At 36.4% G+C, this 26363-nt stretch overlaps 1 protein-coding gene and 1 non-coding gene across 4 annotated transcripts; one reads left to right on the top strand and one right to left on the bottom strand.

Moving 5' to 3' along the window:
* Positions 1 to 389: 389 nt before the first annotated feature.
* Positions 390 to 15385, top strand: LOC107786040 (DNA-(apurinic or apyrimidinic site) endonuclease 2-like). 3 transcript variants are annotated; one of them, XR_012704438.1, is made up of 10 exons: positions 392 to 752; positions 2096 to 2323; positions 2556 to 2641; positions 3988 to 4103; positions 4216 to 4296; positions 4605 to 4805; positions 10024 to 10175; positions 10947 to 11542; positions 13373 to 13517; positions 14069 to 15385. XR_012704438.1 is itself a non-coding variant. In XM_075242078.1 (9 exons), exons 1-9 carry the CDS (start codon positions 518 to 520, stop codon positions 13281 to 13283), a joined length of 1740 nt encoding a protein of 579 aa, XP_075098179.1. In that variant the 5' UTR covers positions 390 to 517; the 3' UTR covers positions 13284 to 13362. The 3 variants fall into 3 exon arrangements, 2 of the variants coding, with proteins under 2 accessions (XP_075098179.1, XP_075098178.1); XM_075242078.1 differs by lacking the exons at positions 13373 to 13517; positions 14069 to 15385 and adding an exon at positions 13239 to 13362 and having other exon boundaries at positions 390 to 752; XM_075242077.1 differs by lacking the exon at positions 14069 to 15385 and having other exon boundaries at positions 13373 to 13902.
* A 1599-nt stretch (positions 15386 to 16984) lies between these two features.
* Positions 16985 to 17057, bottom strand: TRNAR-ACG (transfer RNA arginine (anticodon ACG)). Its single transcript has one exon. It is a non-coding gene; the product is annotated as a tRNA-Arg (tRNA).
* Positions 17058 to 26363: the final 9306 nt, after the last annotated feature.

Below are 26363 nucleotides of genomic sequence, written 5' to 3'. Positions count from 1 at the left end.
TTGTTATTAACTAGATAATTTTTTTAAAGGTTTTATTGATGTTTCTTAAACCCCGCGCAAAGCGCGGGTAAAGTTACTAGTTTAATAATAAAGAAGGACAAGATGAGAGAAAAATATAAGATATCAATACGATCACACCAAATCAATTATTACATAAAGTGACATATTTAACGATGGATTTAAGATACAATATAATAAATTTAAGTAACAATCAACATAAATATTGATAAATTTTTATCATTCTTTTGTGAAGGGACTAGCAAGAAACAATGCCAAAGTATTACCAAAAAAAAAAAAAAACAATGCCAAAGTGGCAATTGGAATGCATCTCAAAACGACATCGTTTGTTCCCCTCCTCCCCCCTGTAGTCCTGTACGAAGAACAGCAATGAGGCTTAAAACTGTTGGGAATGCACTACTCGGCACTTGCTTTCGTTGTCGGAGCAGTGAGTTTTTGAGGCTAAAATGCTGACGGAAAAAAATCAAACAGTGATAATTATCGGTTCTGCAATTCCTGAATGAAGAAAGGAATGAAGATAGTGACATACAATGTGAACGGCTTAAGGCCACGCATACAACAATACGGTTCACTTCCGAAACTTCTAGATTCACTCGACGCTGATATCATCTGCTTTCAGGAAACTAAATTGTCCAAACATGATTTACGAGCCGATTTGGTTCGTGCTGAGGGTTACGAGTCTTTCTTCTCTTGCACTCGTACTTCTGATCGTGGCCGCTCCGCTGGCTATTCCGGTAATTTTTAATGTTTTAGCTCTACTTTTTTAAATTTTTATTTTATGTTAGGTTGCATGTTTGCAAGAGTTTATTTTGAGTGAGTTTAAATTGTATGGGCTCACAGTGTAAAACTCAGGAATTGCAAGTAACTCTATGTAATGCTACCTCAGTTCTAGTTATATAAGCTTGTCATTAAGGATAAAATGGAAAGTTTAAAGGAGGTCATTTTTTTGAAAATAGACTAAAAAGAAATAGGCTTACATAAATTGAAACAAAGGGAGTAACATCGATGGGTAATTTTTAAATAAATGTCAAGTAACTTCATAAAAAAGGGTAAGTTACACGGATGGTGTAAAAATTTGTTCATGTATATAACTTTTGGTTAGGTATTGTGTGTCAGTGTAAGAGTAAGTGTGAGTTTTGGATAGGTTTTGAAATTCCTAATTTACTGTTTATTTAGTATTTTGGAATGAAATATGCCTGAATAGAGGGAATTTATTGAGTATTGGAATGAAATATGCTCAAATAGATAGAGGATTAGTTGGCTGATTGATATGTAGTGTAAATTTTCATTAGCTCATTTTGTGTCAATCTCAGCAGCTGAGTTCTTTTTTCAATGAAATATTAGCTGAATTGATCTTCATTGATCGGGAAAGTTTGGCTAGCTCAATTGTAGGGTGTGTATGGTGTGGAAAGAGCAATTCGTCGAAATTCCTTGACTTTGGATATCATGGTTGGATCATTTTTGAGTGTTTGGCTTGTAAAAAAATAGGCCGAGTATAGTAATAGTACAAGGTGGTGGATAGGGTATGCCTATAGTGTTTTTGTCATATTCATGAGTATTAAAGATTGACAACAATGTCTAACTTTTGGTTGAAGCAAGTGATACAAAGTAAGAGTTAGAAATTTTGTAAAGGAAAAATGACTTTTTGCCTCTTTAAGGGACAAAAATCGTTTCCTCATTTTTGATATTTCTTCCAGCAATTGGAAGTAACCTAACACTGTAAAGTGATAAACATCTAAGAAAACATTTTCATCATAGCAACAACACCCTACATCTCTCTTTATCTTCATAATCTTGAAGTTGATGAACATAGAGAGTAGTCTTGTGGATTGCTAACAATAAAGTCTTGCAGGCTAAGCTATTCTTGGTGGAGCTTGTTTAGGAATTTGTTTTTGTGTATAAGTTTGAACGTTTCTTTTTCGACTTGGTATATCTGAAGTAGGACAGTGCTAACTAATGCAAAAAGTTTCTGTAGGAGTGGAATGGCCTTAGTAAATTCTTCTTTTATTTTTTCATGTATGCATATATAGGCATGCATTACGGAGACAAATAATTGAATTTATGTCTACTTGTCCAGGTGTTGCAACATTTTGCCGTGTAAAATCTGCATTCTTGAGCAATGAGGTAGCTCTGCCAATTGCTGCAGAAGAGGGCTTCACTGGTCTCCTTGGGACATCTAACGGATATGAATCTAGAAAGGATGAGTGTCCTTCAATAGCAGAAGGCCTTGAGTGCTTTTCTAGAGATGAGCTCCTTAAAGTTGATAGTGAGGGACGTTGTCTGATTACTGATCATGGTCATTTTGGTGAGTACATGCTATCCCCGGAAACAATAGCGATGGATAATTTCTAATCGGAAGAACAAATCATAGTCTAAACATTTGTTGAAAGCCATGTCCTTTTCTTTTTCTGGCTCACTATGTGATATAACTCTTCAATATATTTTGTTTTTATTTTTTATTTTTTGATATTTTATTGCACATTCGAGTCTCTTACTCCCACCATAGCTTGGTGATTGACCAGTGTTTCTTCTTGCAGTTTTATTCAATATATATGGGCCCAGAGCTGTTCAGGATGACTCTGAGAGAATCCAATTTAAGCTGACGTTTTTCAAGATGTTAGAGGTAATCAATTCTCAATTTGGTTGTAAAATTATGAGAACCTGAGAAATGACATTTTCTTTTCTCCTATTTTCAATTACTAAATTAGCTTTTGCTCTATTGATGAGGAAATCTTGCACCAAATATATCAATAACTCCTGTAATCTTAGCATTAAGTTTGTTTTTTTTTTTCTTGGTGATATGTCCACTACAGAGGTTCATTTTGAAATTTTAATCGCACCAAATCTTAGCACAAATTATTGAAATTGGGATCTAAGTAGAGCAGAATGGATATAGAGGATTCATATAGCCGCCCCAACTAATTTGGGATCAAGGAGTAGTTGATCTAAATGTTTAACATAAATTTCTATCAGTGTGTAGTGGGTGGAAAGGTTTAGAAAATGTCAAATTTCTATTTGGAAAATGTTGTGAGAATCCCATGTTACTTTCCTCATTGTTGTCATTTATCTAAGGCTCCAAGTCTCGACCAGGCCCTGACTGCGGCTTTATAAAGCAACTCTGATATGTGGGATGCGAATTTACAATTCTTTAGCTGGGAGAAGTTTGTTCTTAAACCCTTGGAATTAAGTTTTTGTGGGTTGTAATGGCTGTAGTATGTGATGAAGGATGTTAGGAATCTGAGGAGCTGGTATCATACTTCAATTTTTGCTTGCCACATGGTGCATTAGTTTTGTGTACTGGTCCAATAAATACTGAAAAGGAGGTGATTATAGCAGAAATTAGGAAGATTGCCACTAGGATTGTGGTATGGCTAATCCTGCAAGGACGAGTTGGTCATTCTTCTAGAGATTTTATCATTTTTGTAGCATATTGAGCCTTGTTTGGTGATAGAAAGGTGACTATGATTGGTGTCGTCCCTTGGTGTGTTTATTTACTTAAAGTTTCTCCTTTTCTTATTACAGATAAGGAAATGAAAAAACAAAGCTACCCATTTAAAAAGAAAAGGGACAAGGAAGTGAAAGCATCAATTTGATTGATGTTTTAACTAATCGTATTACATACTTTACGTCCAATTATTTATGGTTGTTTAATGCTATTTTGGTATCTTGCAATTCTCTATCTATTTTGTTAGCTAATTATTTTTGTCTCCATGTGACCTATAGGACACGGGTTCGATCCATGAAATATGTCGTGATGCTTGCGTAGGGTGCAACCCTTCCCCCGTCCCTGCGTGAACGCGAGATGCTTCGCGCACCGGGCTGCCCTTTATATATCTCTGCTATCTTTTCCAGGATATTATGTCTATTAGCATATTTCTTCATTGACTGCAGAAATAGCCTGTACTTACAGTGTAAACATGCATTTCTGAACTTCACACTCTTTGCTTCATACTAGTCATTTTTATGTAGAGAAGATGGGAGTGTCTCCTGCATCAAGGAAGGAGGATTATCATCGTAGGGGATCTCAATATTGCTCCTGCTGCCATAGATCGCTGTGACGCAGAACCTGATTTTGAGAAGAACGAGTAAGCTGCTTCCTGAAATATTGTTTATGCAAGATATAGATTAATTCTTTGGTCTCGTTTTATTAAGATAACAATTCTACTTGGTAACTGGTGAATTTCCACTGTGTTGCAGGTTCAGGAAATGGTTTAGATCGTTATTATTGCAGAATGGAGGGCGTCTCCTTGATGTTTTTAGAGCAAAACATCCTGATAGGTTTCTCTCTTTCTACTTATGTTTACTTTTGTAATTTTCTAATTTCTCTACACAGCTAAGGGGAAAAGGGAGGAAATCCTCTTGACATGCGAACATGTAGTGCTTCTAAAGGTCATTTTTTAAGTCCTTCTCCGTACGTTTTTCCACAAAAGCACATACTGGCTGAAACTTTCATTGTTTTCAAAGTCAAATAAGAAATGAGATAGAGTAGTCATCCTCATCTCCCTTAACTCTTGTATTTCTTGTCATCTTGTTATATGAACCTTTTGTCATCTCACTTCATCTTGTATTTTGCATTTTTGCTACAGAAAAGGAGCCTATACTTGCTGGTCACAGAGTACAGGAGCCGAGGAATTTAATTTTGGTTCTAGGATTGACCATATACTTAGTGCAGGATCATGCTTGCATGGTGAGGAAAATCAAGAAGGGCATGACTTTGGTACTTGCCATGTTGCAGAGTGTGACATATTGATGCAATTTCAAAGGTGGAAACCTGGAAATACGCCAAGGTAAACTTTAGTTTGTAGTATGGAAAATTACATGATCGCATTATGGATGAATGACCTTCGAAGCATGAACTCTCAAAAACAAGTGAGGATAGTTCTGAAAGAGATAAGAATGTAACTTAGCTGCTCGATATCAGTAGACATTAGTTTGTTCTGATTACCTGTGTGCTTTGCTGCGATGAAAAGATTTGTGTTACGACTTCGTAAATCTGTCATGTTACAGTTTCTGTTAATCTGTTATAAGGATATACAACAACAACAACAAAAAACCTAGAAGTAAAAATTTATAAGGATATAGCAAGAAAAAATTCCAACTTGTATTCTTAGTTGTGAGAAAGCACGGGAGAAAAATATATTATTGATATTCTATTCAATTATAATACAATGAGCCCTATTTATACAATGCATATCCTACTCCTACTATATGAACTAGGACTAATTCATGTTATTTACATAACTATCTAACACTGCCCCTCAAGTCGGTGCCTACAAGTCATATGTACCGAGCTTGTTACGTATGTAACTAATACAAGGACTTGTGAGGGACTAGGTGAGAATATCTGCAAGCTGATCGTCCGGCTTCACAAACTTTGTCATAATATCTCCTGAGAGTATCTTTTCTCTAAAGAATTGACAGTCAATCTCAATGTATTTAGTTCTCTCACGGAATACTGGATTTGATGCAATATGAAGGGTATCTTGCTTATCACACCCAAATTCCATCTTGTTGATCTTACCAAATTTCAACTCTTTGAGCAACTGTTTGATCCAAACTAGCTCACATGTTTCCATAGCCATTGCTCGATACTCTGCTTCTACACTAGATCGAACAATCACATTCTGTTTTTTGCTCTTCCAAGATACCAAATTACCTCATACTAAAACACAATATCCAGACATAGAACGTCTATCAGAAGGTGATCCTGCCCAATCAACATCTGAGTATCCAACGATCTGCTCATGGCCTCGATCCTCAAACAATATCCTTTGCTCGGAGCTGATTTTATATAATGAAGAATACGGACAACTGCATCCCAATGGCTAGCACAGGGATAATCCATAAACTGACTCACAACACTCACAAGAAAGGAAATGTCAGGTCTGGTGACTGTGAGGTAATTTAGTTTATCAACTAGCCACCTATATCTTGTAGGATCACTAAGCGGCTCCTCATGTCCGGACAGAAATTTAGAATTCGAATCCATAGGAGTGTCAACAGGTCTACAACCTGTCATTCTTGTCTCCTCAAGAATGCCCAAGACATACTTCTATTGTACAATACCTAAGCTAGATTGAGCGACCTCAATACCTAGAAAAACTTTAATCTGCCTAGATCCTTAGTCTGAAAGTGATAAAGAATGATGGTTTTTCAACCTACTAATACCATCATGATCACTGCCAATAACAACAATATCGTCAACATAAACCACCAGATAAATACAGAGTTTTGAAGCAGAATGCCGATAAAATACATAGTGATCAACTTTACTACGAGTCATGCTCAACTCCTGAATTACTGTGCTGAACTTACCAGACCAGGCTCGAGGAGACTACTTTAGAGCATAGAGGGACCGGCACAACCGATATACCCGACCACTAGACTCCCCTAGAAACAAAACCAGGTGGTTGCTCCATATAAACCTCATCCTCAAGATCACCGTTAAAGGTGGAAAAATGGTTAAAAGAAAACAGTTATCCACCCATATTATCCATCGAAAAATGGGTTGGATAATGAACCATTTAAAAACGGGTCGAATATGGATAAAGAACCATATTATCCACTTAGAAAATGATTAACCAAATGGATAACCAATGGATAACTAATGTGTTTAGCTTTTACATTTGTAAAGCCTCAAATTGGAGTTCCTCAAGTTTGGAAGACAAGGAATTCTGTCATAAGTGATCATATTTAAGAAGCCATGGATAATATGGATATCCATATTATCCGCCGGATAAATTCGTTTTATATCCGTCTCAAATGCGGATCGGGTCAGATAATTTATCCGTTTTTTAAATTACTCGTTTTGACCCGCTCATATCCGACCCGACCCGCCCGTTTGCCACCCCTAATCACCGCGAAGAAAAGCATTGTTAATGTCCAGCCATGGATAGAAAAAGGCGGACTGATGCTATTTTAGCCACGGGAGAGAAAGTATCACTGTAATCGAGCCCAAATATTTGAGTATACCCTTTGGCAACAAGACGAGCCGTAAGTCGATCAACCTGGTCATCTGGACCAACTTTGACTGCATACACCCAGCGACAACCAACAGTTGATTTACCTGAAGGAAGAGGAACAAGCTCCCAAGTACCACTCGTATGTAAAGCAGACATCTCGTCAATCATAACCCTGCCGCCATCTTAGATGAGACAATGCTTCACCTGTAGGCTTAGGGATGGAAACAGAGGAAAAAAGATGATACAAGCGCATAGTGGGGTGATGAAAAAATGGTAACTTATACCGACATAGTGGAAATTAAGATTAAGTATGGACCATATACCTTTTCGAAGTGCAATCAGTTGACTAAGAGGCGACAAGTCCGCAATAGGAGTAGGGTCAGGTGCATGACGTGAATAAGCTGGATCTGATGCTGGGCGTGGACGACGATGACAAGTTAGGAGTAGTGGAGCTGTAGGTGGTGGAGCTGAAACTGGAGCTGTAGGTGGTGGAGCTGGAACTGGAGCTGTAGGTGGTGGAGTTGGGACTAGAGCTGTAGGTGGTGTAACTGGAGTTGTGGAGGAAGATGAATGGGAAATGAATCTCCAAAATATGGAACTAGTAGCACCTTAGAAATATCTAAGCAATCACCTGAACTTGTGAAGTATGACTGGGTTTCAAAGAGGTAACAGTAGCAGGCATAAGGTACCGCTGGAGGTCAGGTGAATAACATCGATATCCCTTTTGCGTTCTCGAGTAACCTAGAAATACACACTTAAGAGCACGAGGAACTAACTTATCTTTTCCTGGAGTAAGGATATGAACAAAACACATGCTCTCAAAGGTGGAAGAGAGAATAAAGGTGAGTAGGGAAACAAGACAGAGAATGAAACTTGATTCTGGATAGCTGAGGCTGGCATAAGATTAATAAAATAACAGGATGTGAGAACTGCATCCCCCCAAAAACGCAACGGAAGATGAGATTGTATGAGTAGGGTACGAGCAATTTCAATGAGATGTCTATTCTTTCTTTCAGCTACCCCATCCTGTTGAGATGTGTACGAACAAGATGTTTGATGAATAATTCCAATGAGAGTTCATAAACTGCTGAAATGGGGAAGATAAATACTCTAGGGCATTATCACTACGAAATGTTCGGATTGAAACCCCAAATTGATTTTGAATTTCGACGTAGAAGGTCTGGAAAATAGAAAACAACTCAGATCTATTTTTCCTAAAAAATATCCAAGTGCACCTGGAATAATCATCAATGAAACTGACAAAGTTGAGCGGAATCCCAAGGTAGAACTAACCCGACTAGGAACCCAAACATCTGAATGGACTAAAGTGAACGGTGACTCTGCTTGATTATCAGGACGCCGAGGGAAATGAGAGCAAGTATGCTTACCGAGCTGACATGACTCACACTCTAGAGTGGACAAGTGAGATAATCCAGGTACCATTTTCTGAAGTTTTGACAAACTCCCAATCTTTTATGTTATAAATCTGATTAATCAGTAACATGACAAGTTATTGAAGAAAGACAAGATGTGAGTTCACGTGATTTAGCAAGGATAAAGTAATAAAGTCCATTTGATTCACGCCTGGTACCAATGATCCGCCCCGTACTGCGTTTCGGTACAAAAACAAGGCCATTAAGAAATAAAACAAAGCATTTAAGTGATTTGGCTAAGCGACTAATGACTATGAGATTAAAAGGACTGCTGGGAATATAAAGAACTGAATCTAAAGGTAAGGAAGGAAATGGACTTGCTTGACCTATTCCAGTTGCCATGGTTTGAGATCCATTGGCCATTGTGACTGATGGAAGAGATTGAGAATATGAAATAGTAGTGAAAAGGGATTGGTTACCAGAAATGTGATCAGATGCACCTGAATCAATGAGCCAAGAATCGGAGGATGAAGAGGAGACACAAGTCACGCTATTACCTGGTTGAACAATGGAAGCTATCTCTGAAGATGTCTGTTTATATGTTTTGTACCGAAGAAACTCAATATAATCTGGTAGAGAAACCATCCAACTATTCATAGTATTGTATCCCATTTCGCTACAACCAATTTCTCAAATTCTTGACTAATACTTGTATGGTTAACCTTAGAATGCCAAATCAGAACAAGTTAGTTAAGCTGGAAACTTCCTTTTTTTTCTTAGTTAGACGGAGTTGGAAAGGGAAAGACGACCTCTGGGAACCAAGTTCTTGCCTTGAAATAGTGAAAAACGGAAGAAATATCTGAGAAAACACTGTTCACAACAGAAAAACAATGTTCACGCCGGAAAAAGTGCACTGTTTATACCGGGAAAAAATAAAGTTGTCGGAACTTGGTTTAAATTGGATGGGTTGGCTCGGAATTACTGTACGAGTCAGCTGTCCTGAAGGACCTCTGTCAGAATCTGATTGTAAGAGGGCTCACGCGCCCGGCGCATGCACAAATCTCGCCGGAGAAATTTCTGTCTGTCCGGCGTGTGAGGGCACGCGGGGCATATTTTTCTGGTGAGGTTTGGTAGTGGGACTACGGCGGATCTTATGGTGGTGTTGGTTTGTGCACAACACTGATAAATAGTGATTTTGACGCAAACAACCACCGGAAAAGTTGCACGGCAAACTGTTTCTTCCCGGAATCACTGTTAGATTGCACATCGAGTATTTTCTCACTATTGGTCTGATACCGTGTGAGAAAGCACGGGAGAAAAATATATTATTGATATTCTATTCAATTATAATATAATGAGCCCTATTTATATTTTATACAATACATGTCCTACTCGTATTCTATGTGGGGACTAGGACTAATTCACGTTATTTACATAACTATCTAACATTAGTTATATTCTGCGGCTCTTGTTTCCAGTGAAAAATATATAGTGCAAAAGATTGTCTCCAGAAGTAGCTGAGTAGTTAAGCACATACATGATTGGCCAACTTTTCTGATTGGATATTCAATTGTTCATTATCGTTTGAGTTAACAATTTTTATCACTCATTGACCCATAACATGGTGATGGAGGATCTCACAATCGTACTTGAGAATCTACATGCTACAGGTGGAAAGGAGGGAGGAGCATCAAATTAGAAGGTTCTGATCATGTTCCAGTTTACACGAGTTTAGTAGAAATCCCTGAAGTATTGGAGCATAGCACCCCATCATTGTCTACCAGATACCATCCCCAGGTCTGCGGGAGTCAGCAAACTCTTGGTGAGAGTCTCTAGTCAAGTTGCATGAATATTAATTTTATTGGACGCTGTTGCGATTGTTTTACTCGAACATTTTTGATATAGATGTCTGCTCACACATTTGACAGGCACTACTTTAAATCAAGTTTATTGCTGTTTTTGCAAAAATTTATTCCAGAATGTGATAGAAATCAGCATGTGTAATATGCAAATAAGACCTATGGGTTTATTATTGACGGGAGTAGGTAGTATTAGAGCAGCAAACAATCTAGGGCGTTCATATTCATGCTAGTTACCTAGTGCATCAAATCAATCTCTTATTTTTTTTCTCGAAGTTCAGATCAACTCAAAACAAAGTGGAAAAGAAATTAATCTAGCATAGCTGTTAGTCTCAATTCTGTTTGTCTCTAGGAAGGGAGGTCATCATAATGTCTAAAAGTAGAAGAATGTCGCAGAAATTTTACTTCAGGAAAAAATCAATCTAACCTATATCTTTCATACATTTTCCGAAAGGCTTTTAAACAGTGAGTAGTCAGTTACTGAACCAAAAGGATCATGCTTGATTGCCAATAAAGTGATATGAGGAGTTTCTAATGTTTACATTTCTGTGTTCCATATTCATGGTTTGTCAAGTATAACTAGTTGTGTTTATCCATCAGTCAAGGTGTCCTTTTAATCGTCATGTATGTTTTGAGTTACTGTGTTAAGTTTGGTTTTTGTAAATATAGTGCGACATTGCGTTCAGTTTATCATATTATAGTTTGTTGCTGAAATTTCCTGCTCAAAAGTGCAGTGTCTATGTTCGCAAGAAGGCAATCAATTGAGCAAGTTATTTCAGAGGAAAGGATAAGCCCTCTGTTCCCAAGTCATGAAAAGTTTACCTCAACTCCAGAGAACTACGATAGTAAAGCTTCGCAAATTAGGGTGCTTGGTTCTCGAAGTAACGCTAATATTCTGCCGAGCATTGTAGCCAAGAAGAAATCAAGGCATGGTCAGGGGTCTCAGCTCACACTCAACTCGTTCTTCCAGAAATGCACTAGAAGTGAGACTTCTGACAGTAGCTCTGCTGATCTTAAAATTTGTCAGACAGACATTTCTTACTCTCAGATTGACCTCAATGGAGTTCCTTCTGCTGATGATGAAAGTGGTCCTTCAAAGGACTGCAGATTAAATGCTATTGACAATATTCAAAATGAAGGCCAGTTAGATGCATGCGATTCAGATAAAGAGAAGAGGAAAGTGGCATTACAGGAGTGGCAAAGGATTCAGCAATTAATGCAGAATAGCGTACTTCTTTGTAAGGGCCATCGAGAACCTTGTGTTCCACGGATTGTTAAAAAAGCAGGCCCCAATTTGGGCCGCAGATTTTATGTCTGTGCTCGAGCTCAGGTATGTCTCATTGTTAGTGGATAGAGTTAAATACTTTGTAAGCAATGGATTAAGATTTTTGTAGATATCAATATGAGTTTAAAAGAATGAAGAAAACTCGTGTCAATTGTGGAAAATGGGTGTCCCCCTCTATCTACCTTATACACTTCAATATTAATTTTATAACAGAATATAGATGTAAGGGCTGGACCCAAGTTTTCCTCTTTTTTTTTTTTTTCAAGTTTTCCTTTGGGGGTGGGGAAAGGGAGGGAGCAAGTTGGAGTTGTGTGAGCATGTGAAAGCATGTTGATTTTTTCTGATTCAAGCTTAAGTGACATAGTGATCCAGTTCATAGATAAATTCCATTTGATTTCGAGAAATTTGATGCCTGGTACCATGCAACATAATATTTCACCTTACGGTCAAATTTCTACTTGGCTTTTTGGTTTTTCCGGTGCCATATATATAAGTTTATCTAGAACTTTCTCATCGTTCCTTTTTTTGTATTTGGGAGGAGGGGTGGAGGCTGAGAAGTTTTTTGGTGACCTCGAAAAAGTAGTGTTACATAGACCTATAATATATTTTTCATAGCACTAGTTACCTGCTAACATATCAAATTGGGTAGCACTTCTTTGGAGAGATATTAAAGCTTTTAGGATGAATTCTATTATCTTGTCAAATATGGCTGATGAGAAGAAAACAAGATTTTGGCAGGTTAAATGGCTAGAAGCCTAGAACAAATCCCTGATATGCATACACGAGTAGTCAATAAGAGGCTACTGTGGCAGATTGCGAGAAATGGAGATAGCTAGAATATTAATTTCAGCTGGAACTCTTATGATCCAGAAGTAGAAAAAGATAGCTTGATATTTTCCCAAAAAAAGAAGAAAAAAACTGGAAATTCTCTGAATTAGGTTCTGAATTAGATTCTCTATTCTGGAAAGCAACTAAAGATTGGAAGTTCACAGTCAAGTCCTGCAATGATTGACTGCATAACACAACATTAGGAGTGATACAATGGCCATGAAAAATAATTTAGAGAATTAAATCTCCTCCAAAAGTGGTTTGTTTAACATGAATTGCAGCTTATGAGGCGCTTATACTGTTGGATAAGTTACAAAGATGAGAGATCTGTATCTGCAACAGATGTTATATGTGCATAAGTTTCTGTGAAGCTGCTTCTCATCTTCATTTGCATTTTAACTGTAACTGGCTGTTGTGTTTATTCCAAAATCTTCTTGGGTTATAATCTGTACTGCCTTTAAAAGGTTTTGGGAATACAATCCCTTTATGCATTCTTTGGAATGTATGAGAAGAACGAAATCTTTGATGTTTTGGTGAAAAGTGTAAACTGTACGCAGCATAAAATATGCACATTTGCAATCTTTGGTTTATGGGCTATGCTGTAAATATATTGTACATAATCTGGATACTCTTATGAACTTTTAGGACTCTTTATCTAGCTAAAGGAGTTTCAGTAATACACACACACACACACATTGCACTCTCTGGGTAATATTGAATAAAGTTACTTCTTTACTTGGTAAAAAGAAATGGATGAGGGTTTTTCTCGGTATGGTAATCTTAGTGTTTTCTGTCTGTATCGTGGAGCTAACTGTTAGACTTGCACTCTTTTCTAATCTGTTTAGCTTGATATATCTTTTGATTTAGCAACTGCATTTTTATGACCTGAACTCATTATTCTCTTTGGCAATAGGAAAGAGTGGTAGTCTCACCAAATCTTTTCATGCAGCAGCCCTAGGAATGGTGGAATTTTGTCTAATAAGAGATTTGTACATTAAACCATCTGTCTTCCAGAATTTTCTTACAAAACCGACATTCTCTATTCAGGGACCTGCATCAAATCCTGAAGCAAATTGTGGTTATTTCAAATGGGCTGCTGCTTCAAAATGTAAGGAGAAAGGAAAGTGAAGTCTCTGCAGCATATATTCGTACGTGATAAACAACTAAAGTTCTGCATAATGAGAGAGTTCAGGTTAGTTAAAATTGCGGATCTTGCTCAGTGGGAGCATGTGGTATCTCCACGTTCTTGTATTTTTCTCGGCAGTCAACCTTCTATTTCCCCACAGTACTGACGTGGGAATTTATAGCAGTTTATTTACGTGATAAACTGCAAAATCAATAGATTCAGTGTTCTGTCTTGTCGTTAGCTAAAATTATCTGGTAGCTGTATAATTTTAGATGTTTACTTGGGCGGGACCTTTGGCATGAGGAATATCATTCTTTTCTTCTTCCCATTGTATTCTTTGGCATAATTACTTGGAAATTAGTCATCTTCCTTCACAACCTTACATCGTTCCACATGCGGTGGTATGAATTTCATGGATAAAGTTTGTTTCTATTGAAACCTTCTACCACTATTTTAAGTCCCTGTTATTATTAGCTTTCAATTTAAAGAAGGTGCATGTTGGCTATACATATTATCATACCTAGATTTTTGAAGGAAATATTAGTAAACTGGGGACTTTATTTTAAAATTAATCAAAACATTGTGCCTTTGAATTTTCTCATAATCTTTGTGATCAGTGCGCCTGAGATAATATGTGGTGGGAGATGGAGAAAAGTGTTGGTGGTGGTAGTGACGAAGGAGGTGGCAGAGGCGAAGCTCAAGGGAGGAAATACGAGGAGAGTGGAAGGCAAGTGGTTGTTTTCTTCTACTTCTACGTTTTTTCCTTTATTTCTTTCTAATAAAAAAAAGAACTAAGTTTTTATGGTGAGAAGAACATTTCCTTTTGACCAAAAAAAAGAAGAACATTTCCTTGAGATCTGTAAATTGGTAGTATTTGCCGTAATGGCGCTACTGCCATTCTTTCTTGTTCTACTGATTTATTTCTCAGTCTGGTTGTTCCTGGAGTAGGAACGGACACCAAATTAGCACTAGCTAGGGCTGTTAGAAGCAAACAAAAAGGAATTAACACAAACTGCCAAGAGATGGGAATAGAGGACTTCGGTTGATCTTTATTACACTTGTTACAATCATTATTTGTATACTGATTTTGAATTGATGAAAACAAAAGGTTTCTTTTGTTGGCCATCTAAGGAAGGTGCTTACTTTTTCACTATGAAATTTTCATAATACAGGACGATATAATAATGTGTTGCCAATGTGCAATTTCTCTAGGAATTTGATGTAGATAACCTTGAATTTGATACATGCTGGCCATGATATTGATGGACATCAAGATCTGCTTTTGCGTGTGAGACTCCCAAGTCATATTTGAAAATAGTCTCTCTACTTTCACAAGGTAGGGGTAAGGTCTATATACACACTACCTTCCCCAGACCCCACTTGTGGGATTACACTAGGTTTGTTGTTGTTGTTGTTGTACTCCAAGTCATATTTGGTTTTTTGGTTCAAAGTGTTCATTCCGGAAACACGAAGGGAATGCACATGAGATAGGCGTAGCAGAAAAGAAAGGGTCAATGACAAGAGGAAGGCGGAGGAAAAAAGATGAGGTGTTGGGTGTTGGAAATGTTTTACTCAAACACCTCTGTAATTGCTTTGCATTATTTAAAAAAAAAAAAAGGCAGCCTGGTGTACTAAGCTCCCGCTATGCGCGGGGTTCAGGAAAGGGCCAGACTACAAGGGTCTATTGTACGCATCCTAACCTTACATTTCAAGATGCTATTTTCACGGCTCGAACCCGTGACCTCCTGGTCGCATTATATATGTAAGTTTTGTTTTATTGCTGGATGAATAAAGAAAAGAATCGAAGAAAGGATATTTAGAGGGTCATACTTACCAATAGATGGATTAAGCAAAGAATTTGCTTGGTAATGTAATTGTCTTGTATCTAAAGATGTTTCATGGGAAGATTTCAGAGGGGTTGAATATTTTGAAAATTGTGAATTGTGAAAGCAACCTGGGGATTTTAGTTTTTTTGATAAATGTACAACATGGCACTGCTTTTTGCTGGTCACTTGAAAAGTTTCATTTGTCATGTACAACATTGCTGGTGATTTTATGAGTCTATTCAAAATTAAAACCCATACATTCAAAATAAACGGATAAGCAATTAGATTACAGCAGTAAGTTGTATATTTAGCTCATACTAAACGATCTGATGAATAAACGAAAGTTATCTATTTTAGTGGTCAAAATCTAACTTGGACCAGAGATCACTAATTTTGGACGTCATGTCAAGTTCATATGTCAAATTACTTGAATTTCATTCAGTTGCAACTGAATCTGAGGTAACAGATGTATTGCGGAAGAGGAGAATCGAAGAGAGAAATATTTGTGTATTAGGTATCCGAGTCATGAACTGTACGTGTATTAATTTATAGCATCTAACACACCCCTAACTAGCTATTAACTATGGTAAGATGTAACTTCAGTCAAGTAACTATGGTAGACACGATGTTCTCCTTTGCAACCCCCCGCCCCTCTCCCCCGGTCCTCAGGCTGGGGGAGATGAAGGTGTTCTTCATCGCTAGCTTGAAAAGTAGAAAAGAATGTTGAGATTTGCTACGTCCTTTGGTTAAAATATCAGCCTGCTACTATGTGGATGTTAAGTAATTATTCTTTTAGGTATCTGTTATTTTTTACCAATAACATCTATCACGTAACTCTAACCACCAAAGTTTAAGGCAGATGGAACGTAGCATAACTTAGAATAGTCATCAAGAGTTCTAATAAATTTCTACATATAAATTTGAAATTTCTAAATATAAATTAAAAATTTAAATACAGATAAGGTTCCAGCCAAATCTATTGGTCTGTCGAACCCAGCGTCATCTCTATATCTGCTCCTAGTGGTCATTTCTTTCAATTGTAAGTAAAAAACATCACATCCTAGATTATTTGACCCTATTTTCTTTTTTGTATGTTTCAGAAAGAATGATCTTTCATTTCTTAAATTTAAAAATAATTTAGATTGAAACTTTCTATCTTACCGGGAAGCTTTTATAATCACACAAATATTATAACATAATTTAGATAACAAATTCCAAAAGTCTTATTGTCACATAAATATTATGGCACACTTAATGTCACAAATTACAAAACTCCTTATTTCTTTCTTATTACTCTGACCAGTCAAATTGGATCACATAAAAAAATGGGGATTAGTAAATAGTATTGTATTTATTATCAAAAAGTTTATTTATCCGTAATATTTGATTTTATAGAATAAATTATTTTCAATTATTTACTGCTACTAAATAATTGTTGCTAAATTTGATTTATATGTTAAATATCCATCTTTAATTTTTTGAATTCTATATCAAGTCAAATATTTTAACACGAAATAGAAGGAAAGGAACATCATTTATGAATTGCTTGAAATAAGGAGAGCAGTCAAAGCAACACTGGAAATTAACTGAGGAGAAATTGTCGGGAAGCGTATTTTAACTTACAGATAAAAAAGTACTATAACCAAAACAAGAGAGCTGCAATACAAAAAGAAATGCAATAAAAGTCAAAATTAAATACACATCATGCGACTCCGCTGGGGATCGAACCCAGAATCTCTGGTTTCGTAGACCAGCGCCTTATCCATTGGGCCACGGAGTCAAGTTGGCACTAAAATGAAATATTACTATAATGAAGGTGAAATGGTTTACCAACAGTTGCCTAGTGACGGAACTATCTTTGGTGAATGGTTTTCAAAAGGAAACTATTTATTTTCTTCAATTTTAGTTTATCTATCTATCTATGTATCTATCTATCTATTATTATAAAAGCACAAATATAATGTCGGTCTACAAAATAACCTTAAAAATAAATTTTATATTAGACAAAATGGTCATTTACTATTTTCCTAATATTTAAGATTTTGAAATCAATTAAAATTATGTTTATAAGTCTTTCCTTATTTGATTAATATTCATTTTGGTTTTGGATTCTACGTTGAACAAAACTATACTATAAACTTAATATCATAAACTTTTGCTTTCTCCCGAAACAATATAGAGACAATAAATATTTATTGTCTGAAGTCCTCCCATCCAATAAAACTGTATTAAAACTACCCTAATTATAATTAACAAATTCTTGAGTCAACAAACGATAAAATACCATCAAATAGCTGTATTTTTTCTTCAAAAGATAATTCCGTATCGGAAAAATTAATTATATTTTGCTACAATATATGCTAGATAAAATTATAATCACCATTAATAATTTAAAATTTAGATGCATCGATAGTTATTATAACATCTGTTATAAATTAAGAAAAAATAAGTCCTATTTCCTTCTAATAGGAAGTTTCTTTTGAAGTTAAAGACTGCCCAGAAAATCTACTTCTTCGGAAAGAAAAAACTCCTTAATCTTAATTTGAAATTATTTTATTAATTTTTGCAATCAAAAAAATTGATAAAGTATTTTTAATACAATAACAGTAATAACTATGCCTCGGTCCAAAATAAAAATGAGCTAAACAACTTTAAATTATATATTAGTTATATACAACCAAACAACTTTAAGTTATATACTGATTATATACAATCAACTAAATAAATATTTTCAACCAAAGAAGTAATAGTTTTCACAATATTTATGCAAGTTATACAAATTTAAAATTATTCCTTTAATCTTGGTAATAATACTTGGAAACTGAAAGTTCTAGACTGAATAATAGAGGAAATGAGAATATATGTCAAAATTTGTTGCATTAATAAGAAGTGAAAGAGTGTGACGACCCGGGCGGTCGTCTTAAGAATTAACACCCCGATTCCTTATTAACTGCTTTTCCCAAGTTTATTTATGCTATTTTGAGTTGCCGGGATATTCGGTTTTGAGTTTTCGGAGAATTTTGGGACACTTAGTCCCTAAATAAGAGCTTAAGTGTTGGAGAGTTGACCGTAGTCGGAACAATGTGAAAACGACATCGGAATGGAAATCTGATGGTTCTGTTAGCTTCGTTGGGTGATTTAGGGCATAGGGGCGTGTTCGGATTGTGTTTTGGAGGTCCGTAGCTAATTTACGCTTGAAATGCCGAAAGTTGAATTTTTGAAATTTCCGGTCTGATAGTGAGATTTTGATCCGAGGGTCGGAATGGAATTCTGGAAGTTGGAGTAGCTCCGTAAGGGTGAATGTGACGTGTGTGCAAAATTTCAGGTCATTCAGACGAGGTTTGATAGATTTTTTGATCGAAAGCATATTTTGAGAATTTTGGAGTTCTTAGGCACAAATCCATGGTTAATTCGAGGTTTCGATGTTGTTTTAAGTGTTTTAAGGATTGGTATAAGTTTCGATAGTGGTTTGTGACTTGTTGGTGCCTTTGGTTGAGGTTCCGGGGGCCTCAGAATGAATTCAGATGGTTGACTGAAAGATTTTGGAATTAAAGTTGCAGCTTCAGTTGCTGGTTCTGTCATAACCGCACCTGCGGTTTGGGTTCCGCAGGTGCGGCACCGCAGAAGCGGCTAAGTGGCCGCATAAACAGAATTTGGCCACCTCTTCAGGAACCGCAGATGCGGGTAGTTCACCGCAGAAGCGGTACCGCACCTGCGGAAGGGTAACCGCAGATGCGGAAATGGGCCTTTAAGTGAAAGTCATAGATGCGACCTAGTCTCTGCAGACAAATGCGGAAATCGTTGGGCAGAACATATAAATTCTTGCCTTCGCGAAATTTAGCCATTTTCATCTTTTTCAAAACGGGAAGAAGCTTAGGGAGCACTTTTCAAGAGGGATTTTCAGAGGAGTTCATTGTGTAAGGTTTTTGGTCCCTAAACTCGTTATTGGAATAATTTTTATCATTTTAAGCATGAACAATTGAGAAAAATCAGTGGTAATTGGGGGGTTAGGGCTTGACTAATTGGAGGCTTTTGAGTGATGATTTGAGAGACCATTTAAGGTTCGATTTTGATGCTTTTGGTATGAATGAACTCGTGAGAGTGTAAGGATTCTGGAAACATAAATTTTACCCAATTTCGAGACGTGGGCCCGAGGGACGTTTTGGTCATTTTACATAATTTCGCGTATTAACTTAGAGTTTCATTGTAGAATCAGTTGCTTGAAGTGTTATTTACATTATGAAATTGAATTGAATAGATTTGGGCCATTCAGAGTCGAGTACTCGTGGAAAGAATGTGGTTTCGGGTTGATTTTGAGCTGGTTCGAGGTAAGTGGCTTGTCTAACATTGTATGGGGGCCCTTCTCCTTATGATATGATATATTTGATAATTGATTTGCCTTGTACGTGAGGTGACGAGTGCGTACTTGAGCTAATTGTTGAAAATTCGGTTTTACTTTAAGTATTTCAATTGAGTTCCTTTTTTCTGCTTTATTCTACTTGTGAATTTAGCATGTTGTTAGTTTAGAAAAGCATGTTTAGCTGACTTAATTGCCTATTTGCTTAAATTGCCTTAATTGCATTACGTGAAGCATGTTAGGCTAGAATTAACTGTGTACTTGGTACGAAATTAGCATTTAAATTGAGCATTCTTGTGTTGCTTCTGTGTGTTTTTAATTTGGGACTACAGGACGGCATCTCGGGAGATCCCCTATACATATTTATGATCTGGACTGAGGTCGCCGAAAAATATTATATATATAGGTAAAATATATAGATTTTAATGGTGTATAATGTATATTGAACACCCTTTATCGGGGATTTTCTTTACTTATTTCAAGTTTGAATACCCTAAATGAAATTCCTGGTTTCGCCACTGGTTTGATCTAATTTTTTAGTTTCTCGGTATAGTATTTGATTTTCAATTTTGCAAATCAGGTCGTTTCAGTATGTTGTCCTAATATCTTATATTTTGTGATCCCAAATATCTAAAAAAGTATTCCAAAGAGCTTTTCTCGATTCAATTTGTACTGAAATTCTTTGAATAAAAAGAGTTACCACAACGAAGCGTTTGATCGGCAAAATAAATAGAAGAAAATATACAGAAAGCACATACATGCGCGAAGAGATCAAATTGCAACATTGCTCAATTTGAATATTCCTACAATAGACAGATGATATCTATAAAAAAATATTACTTGGATGTCTCCCACACTTGAAAATAAAGAAGAATTTCATGGTTTAATGGTTTGAGAAATGCTTTCTAAGGTTTAAGGATAAGGGGTTGACACTAAAATGTACTGGCCGATAAGATAATTTTTGCTCTTTTTGGAGTAAATAAAAGGAAAAAGAAATAGAAAAAGAGGGAAGTGACATAGGAAGAAATGTTGCATTGGTTAGATTGGTTCAATTTTAAGTTTCTCAGTACAATATTTTGGGTAGATAGAAAACCTAGTCTGATGAATTTTCTCCTAGGATATAAATCTTAGTCTGATGAATTTTTCTCCTAAGATAAGAAAAGAGACCTAGTCTGATGAACTTTTCTCCTAGCATCCAAATCTTAGTCTGATGAACCTTTCTCCTAAGATAGAAAACCTAGTCTGATGAACTTTCTCCTAGGATATAAATCTTAGTTTGATGAATCTTTCTCCTAAGATAACAAAAAAGGGAACCTAGTCTGATGAATTTTCTCCTAGGATAAAATCTTAGTCTGATGAATCTTTCTCCTAAGATACCAAAAAAAGAGACCTAGTCTGATGAATTTTCTCCTAGGATCAAAATCTTAGTCTGATGAATCTTTCTCCTAAGATACCAAAAAAAGAAGTAGAAAAAAGACCTAGTCTGATGAACTTTCTCCTAGGATCAAAATCTTAGTCTGATGAATCTTTCTCCTAAGATAGAAAACCTAGTCCGATGAATTTTCTCCTAGGATAATAATTTTTTTAAATAAAGGAAGTATGAATTTGAAAAAAAAGAGGAGTCATTTTTTAGTTTTCTTAAGGTTATCAATGTTTAGTTTTCCTGAGATTAGGGGGCCCCACCTGGAGAATAGGGTCAGTCTTTACATTAGTCAAGCTTAGTTTATAGTTTTCCGCAAGATCAATCACTTTTAGGAGAAGTAAATCCTAGTCTAGTCTTTAGTTTACTCATCATTCCATCAATAGTATAAGTAGTTTACAATTTTTCTAACAACTCATAAATCTTCCTAGTGCAAATTAGGGCAAAAAAAATTTCTTTTGTTTTGTCTGTTTTGTTGTAATCAAGCACCCACCTGGAGAACAAGGGAAGGCAACTCGAGTTTCAAAGGAAGAAAACTCAAGTTTCAAGGGAAAGCAGTTTCGAAGGAAGACAACTCAAGTTTCAAGGGAAAGCAGTTTCGAAGGAAGACAGTTCAAGTTTCAAGGGAAAATGGTTCAAGGTGCAAGGAAAAACAGTGTCAAGTAACAAGAGAAGACGGTTCAAGTTCAGCAATCAGGTGCCTACCTGGAGAATAAGAGAATTCACTTCAGAATACAATTCAAGTCAGCAACAAAAGAAGCTCGCGGCAAGAGTGCGAGTCAACAGTCCGAGGTGATCAACATAAGTTAGTCACAATAAAGAAAAAAAGAGAAAGGCAAGAAGTTAATCCAAATGCAGAAGTTGATAGAAGATGTGGGTTGCTCAAGATATGGCCGAGATCACAAGTACTGCATGCCTGGTCTTGATCCGAAAAGCTGAAGAAGAATGAACTAGAACCTGTAACTAGCAAGCGTCAAGGTTCAAGTCTAAAGTCTGCATGAAGAACCACTCAAGACTCAAGATCAAGCTTCAAAAGACTTATAGATAGGAATCTTGTAACTCGTAGTTGATAGGCTTAGCTAGTCTTTTTCATATTTTGATTTTTGATGTAACATCAGGACCGCGGACAGGAACCTCAGTGGAATGTCACCTCGATCGGCTCTCCACCTCGGCATACTCCATCACCTCATTCACCTGTGAACTACACGTGACCTGATTCCTTTATAGCCAAGGATATGTAGGCAGCTCAAATACCAGGGCTCGATCACATTCTACTTTCTTTAGTTTTTGGTCTCTTTAAATATGGGTCGGATCAAAAAATATGTCTAGTCGTTCTTTGTGAGAAAATACTTCGTACTTCCAGTCAAAGAAGGGCAACTGTAGATATGTGATTTTAATCTTTCCCAAGATTTTTCATATTTTAGCGTAAATATTCAGTTTAGGTTTAGTATCGCTCTCTATACTTTATTTTATCTAAAAAAATAAACTACAAAAATATTTTCCCTTATTCTAGCTAGGCGATATTTTGTCTAGTTAGTTTTATTTTAGAAACAAATACAAAAACAGTCTTGGCATTTTTTTATTCCAAAAAAGATAAGAAGAAAAGTTTAAAAAAAATAATATTTTACATTTTTAGTATATATTGAGTGGTATTTAAATTTCATTAATATGGTAATTATATGTCTTCTCTAATATTTTTATTACCTTAAATATACTAGTATCTTTATAAAGTTATTTTTAATTCATTTTTAAAATCAAAAGAAAAGAAAAATGAAAAAAAAGATTTTGATTTAGTCTTCCTACCCCAAAGTTAATTAGCCCAAATTCATGACCTAAATCCCTTCAAGCCCAAAACATTGAGCCCATACCTCGTTCCCATTTGACCTAACTTAATTCGTACCCCTATAAAATAACCCCTAACTCCTAAAATGAAGAGGAGCTACAACTCCAAAAAAGGGAGAAAACGGCGGATCTAGATAGAACACCCCCCCCCCCCCCAATTAGAGAAGGATCGATCCTTCTTTCCATTCTCACTAAAAGAATCAGCCAAAGCAAAAAAACTTGGAATCTCCTAAGACAAAAATAGTCGTTGCCATCTTGAAAAAGGGACCAAATTGCTTAAGCTTCTGCCACCCCTTTCTTCATGGAATAATTAGCCATTAACATCCCAAAAATTGCCTCAAACTCAAGCTCCAAAGCACCTTGAAACAACACCTCAAAAATAGCTCTGAAACCGTTCAGTCTTCTTCACCGTTGGGATTCGAGTTTTTCCGGCAGGTTTTGAGTCACCGGCTAACGTTCCGTTTAAGAAATTATACAGTTATTGTAGTTTGAGCTCAAGATCCATCAATACAAAGGTCCGACTTTTTATCTTCTTACTGTGTTGCTAGCTGTGAATATCATTTTCGCTTCTATTAATTGAAAGTTAAAGTATTTGGGTGTTATGTCTTCATATGTGTTACAAAGAAATCTTAATGCACGATCGTAGCATTTTAGCTCTTCTTATGCATGAATTTTTTTTTGTGGTAATTAAATACTATTAGCATTCTAGCTCTTCAAGCATAATCACAAATCTAGAAGGAATTATCATCTTTTAAAATAGTTCTGTTCACATTTATATGTTTACTACTTAATCTCTATTTTTAAACCCTTATTTGAACTAAACAATAGTTATGTCAATTAGTTGGTACGTATTTGTTTTGACCGAGATCCTGTTGGATTTTCCTACTTGTACATAAATTGAGTAGCTATGTCAATGCTCTGCAAGTTCAATGTTCTAATTCCCATTAGTTCTGTTATCGTAGTTCATTTTTTATGTTTGGTATGGATATAGAATTATGTGGTATTGAATCCTTTAAGCTATAAGAAGATATGGATTTCGTTCCCTTAGTCTATTTCCTAGTGATGCTATCTGGTGTTTATTTGTAGGTTTGTTTGTATATTTGGTATGGTTTCGGACCTTATTTTGTTTGGTGGCATTTGGTATCTTTAATTGCTATAGTATTTCCTTCTTTTCTAGGTGATTTCACTAGGATAATTATGAATAATTGCATTACGTAAAAAGTAAATGATGTTTAGTAATAATTCATTTCCTGAACATTCGTAGCTTGCTTTAGACGCGATTAAATAAACCATCATGGCTATGGGTACGGTTCCCGTGACGTAGTTGTGATACTTGATTTATATAAATACGGGGGTGTATTTTATGTGACCCGGTTCTAATTGCAACAAGGTTAAATAAAACGTGTCGTGAAACGCGGGTGCATTTCATGTGGCGTGGCTCGCGATATGTTTTAAATAACCTTGAATTAACTCTTTAAATAAATAAAAGCGATTTTAAAGTTAAGAATGCACGTAGGTTTAAAATGTGTAATTAAATTAGATAATTAGGCCAATAATAATAGTTGAGTGACCGTGATAGAACCACGGACGTAGAATACCGTCGAATTTCTCACAAAAAGGGAAAGAAAAGAAAAGAAAAATGAAAGAGTCTTATTAGTGAAAACCCTCACGGGCACTATAAAACGACGGTAAGCAAAGATGAATAAATGAGAGAGACTTGTTGGTGAAAACCCCTCGGGGCACCACTAGTCGAAAGTGAGTCGTGAAGCTGATGCAAAGAATTGGCACGAACATGCCCGACTTCAAAGCTCATAAGAATGGAAAAAGGGAAGATTGGATTAGTTTGATAGATCAGGCCGTTGAGTCCAAAATGCATGTCATGACCATTAAGGCTAGTTATTGAAAAAACAAGAAGAAAACTCTTCCTTCTGTCCTTCCGACAGGGGAATTTCTTGTTAATATTGTTTCTTTATAGCATTGTGTCCTTCCCTCTGAGTCAGTCTTGTCAAAACAAGCAAGAAAAAATTTCAAAATCTGCTACCAGCTTTTCAGTTGCACAAAGTAAATTTGGCCAGTACACTTGGTTGTTACTGTCAACGTGCCTTGAGGATTCATGCAAAGGCTCCCCCAAAAGACTCTTGTCATCCTATTTGGCGTAAGCAAAGATAACTTGTGATTCTCTCTTACAGACAAATTGCTCAAAAACAGGAAGTCATTCAAGATATCAGAAAAAGGTCATCTAAGAAAAGATCTCCAGTTGGGATAATGCTGATTGAGCCATAAATACAATGGTACCGGGTGTGAAACAATTAGGGTTGATGTAGAGCAAAAGTCTCTTGAAGCCGACTCAAGCTAATTGAGCAAAAGCCAAGCTGCCCAAGACTCAAGGCCACAAACTGACCACCATTTTCAAAACTAATAAATTTTCCTTTTTATGAAACAGGAACAAAGCGGTGCATGGAAAGTGATTCAAAAAGAGAAAAAAAACAAAAAAAAAAGAGAAGAAAAAGAAAAGACGAGAAAAGCCGACAAAGGGAAGTTTCTCAAATTTTTGTCTTTATTTGTCTTGCTATTGTGCATAAAATCTTGCCATTGATCTTCACATTTTTCCTCCTAGGATAAAAAGTCCTAGTCTGATGGATTTTCCTCCCAATATAAATCTTGACAAATGACTCCGCTGTACAATTTTTTGATTTTTCGTGGCATGTGCTGTTAGTCATTTGTGGTTCGGTCCATGTTGCATTTTAATTTTACCGATCAAAATACAAAGTATGTATGTCATGGTAATTAAACCATAATTCGGTCATTAAAAAAAAAAATTCACAAAAAATATGTGTGCATCTTTTATTTTAGGTTGTGATTTAACCATTTAGAATTTTTTTTAGTATGTGTGTGTTAAGCATTGATTAGTTGGATGTGGCAAGTTCATTTTAATTTAGTTGTATTTTTAAAATTGGAAAAAACAAAAGAAAAAGAATGCAAATGGTGTAGTAAATCGGACTTGGGCCTATTTTTGAATTGAGGCCCAAGTTCAGCCCACATCAGCCACGTCCAAGGACCCGGTCCAGACTAGGCCTGCCCAGGCACCTCCCGAAACGACGCCGCATCAGGCGTCTGATCTGAGCAGTTCAACCACACCCATCCAACGGTCCACATCCGCACCCGTAACCCGACCTGTTTAGCCAGTCCAGCCCAACCCCTCACTTAAACCAAACGACCCCGTTTTAATATCAAACGACCCAGTCTCACTTCTCACCATCGGATCCAAGCCGTTGAGATCATCTGATCTAACGACCCAGATCTAATCCTCTACTCCGTATATAAGCTTTCCCTCACACCCCACGCCCCCTATTCGAACCCCCTCCACTCATCGTCTTCACCAAACACTGAAACCCCCCAAACCCTAGCAGCCGCCCTGATTTCCCTTTCACCAGAACCCGGCGGCATGAACGCCGATGACCACCTCC

This window comes from Nicotiana tabacum, chromosome 21 (assembly GCF_000715075.1).
Source record: "Nicotiana tabacum cultivar K326 chromosome 21, ASM71507v2, whole genome shotgun sequence".
Taxonomy (NCBI): Eukaryota; Viridiplantae; Streptophyta; class Magnoliopsida; order Solanales; family Solanaceae; genus Nicotiana; species Nicotiana tabacum.
The sequence above is the reverse complement of the archived record's forward strand: the minus strand, read 5'-3'. Positions and strand labels throughout refer to the sequence as shown.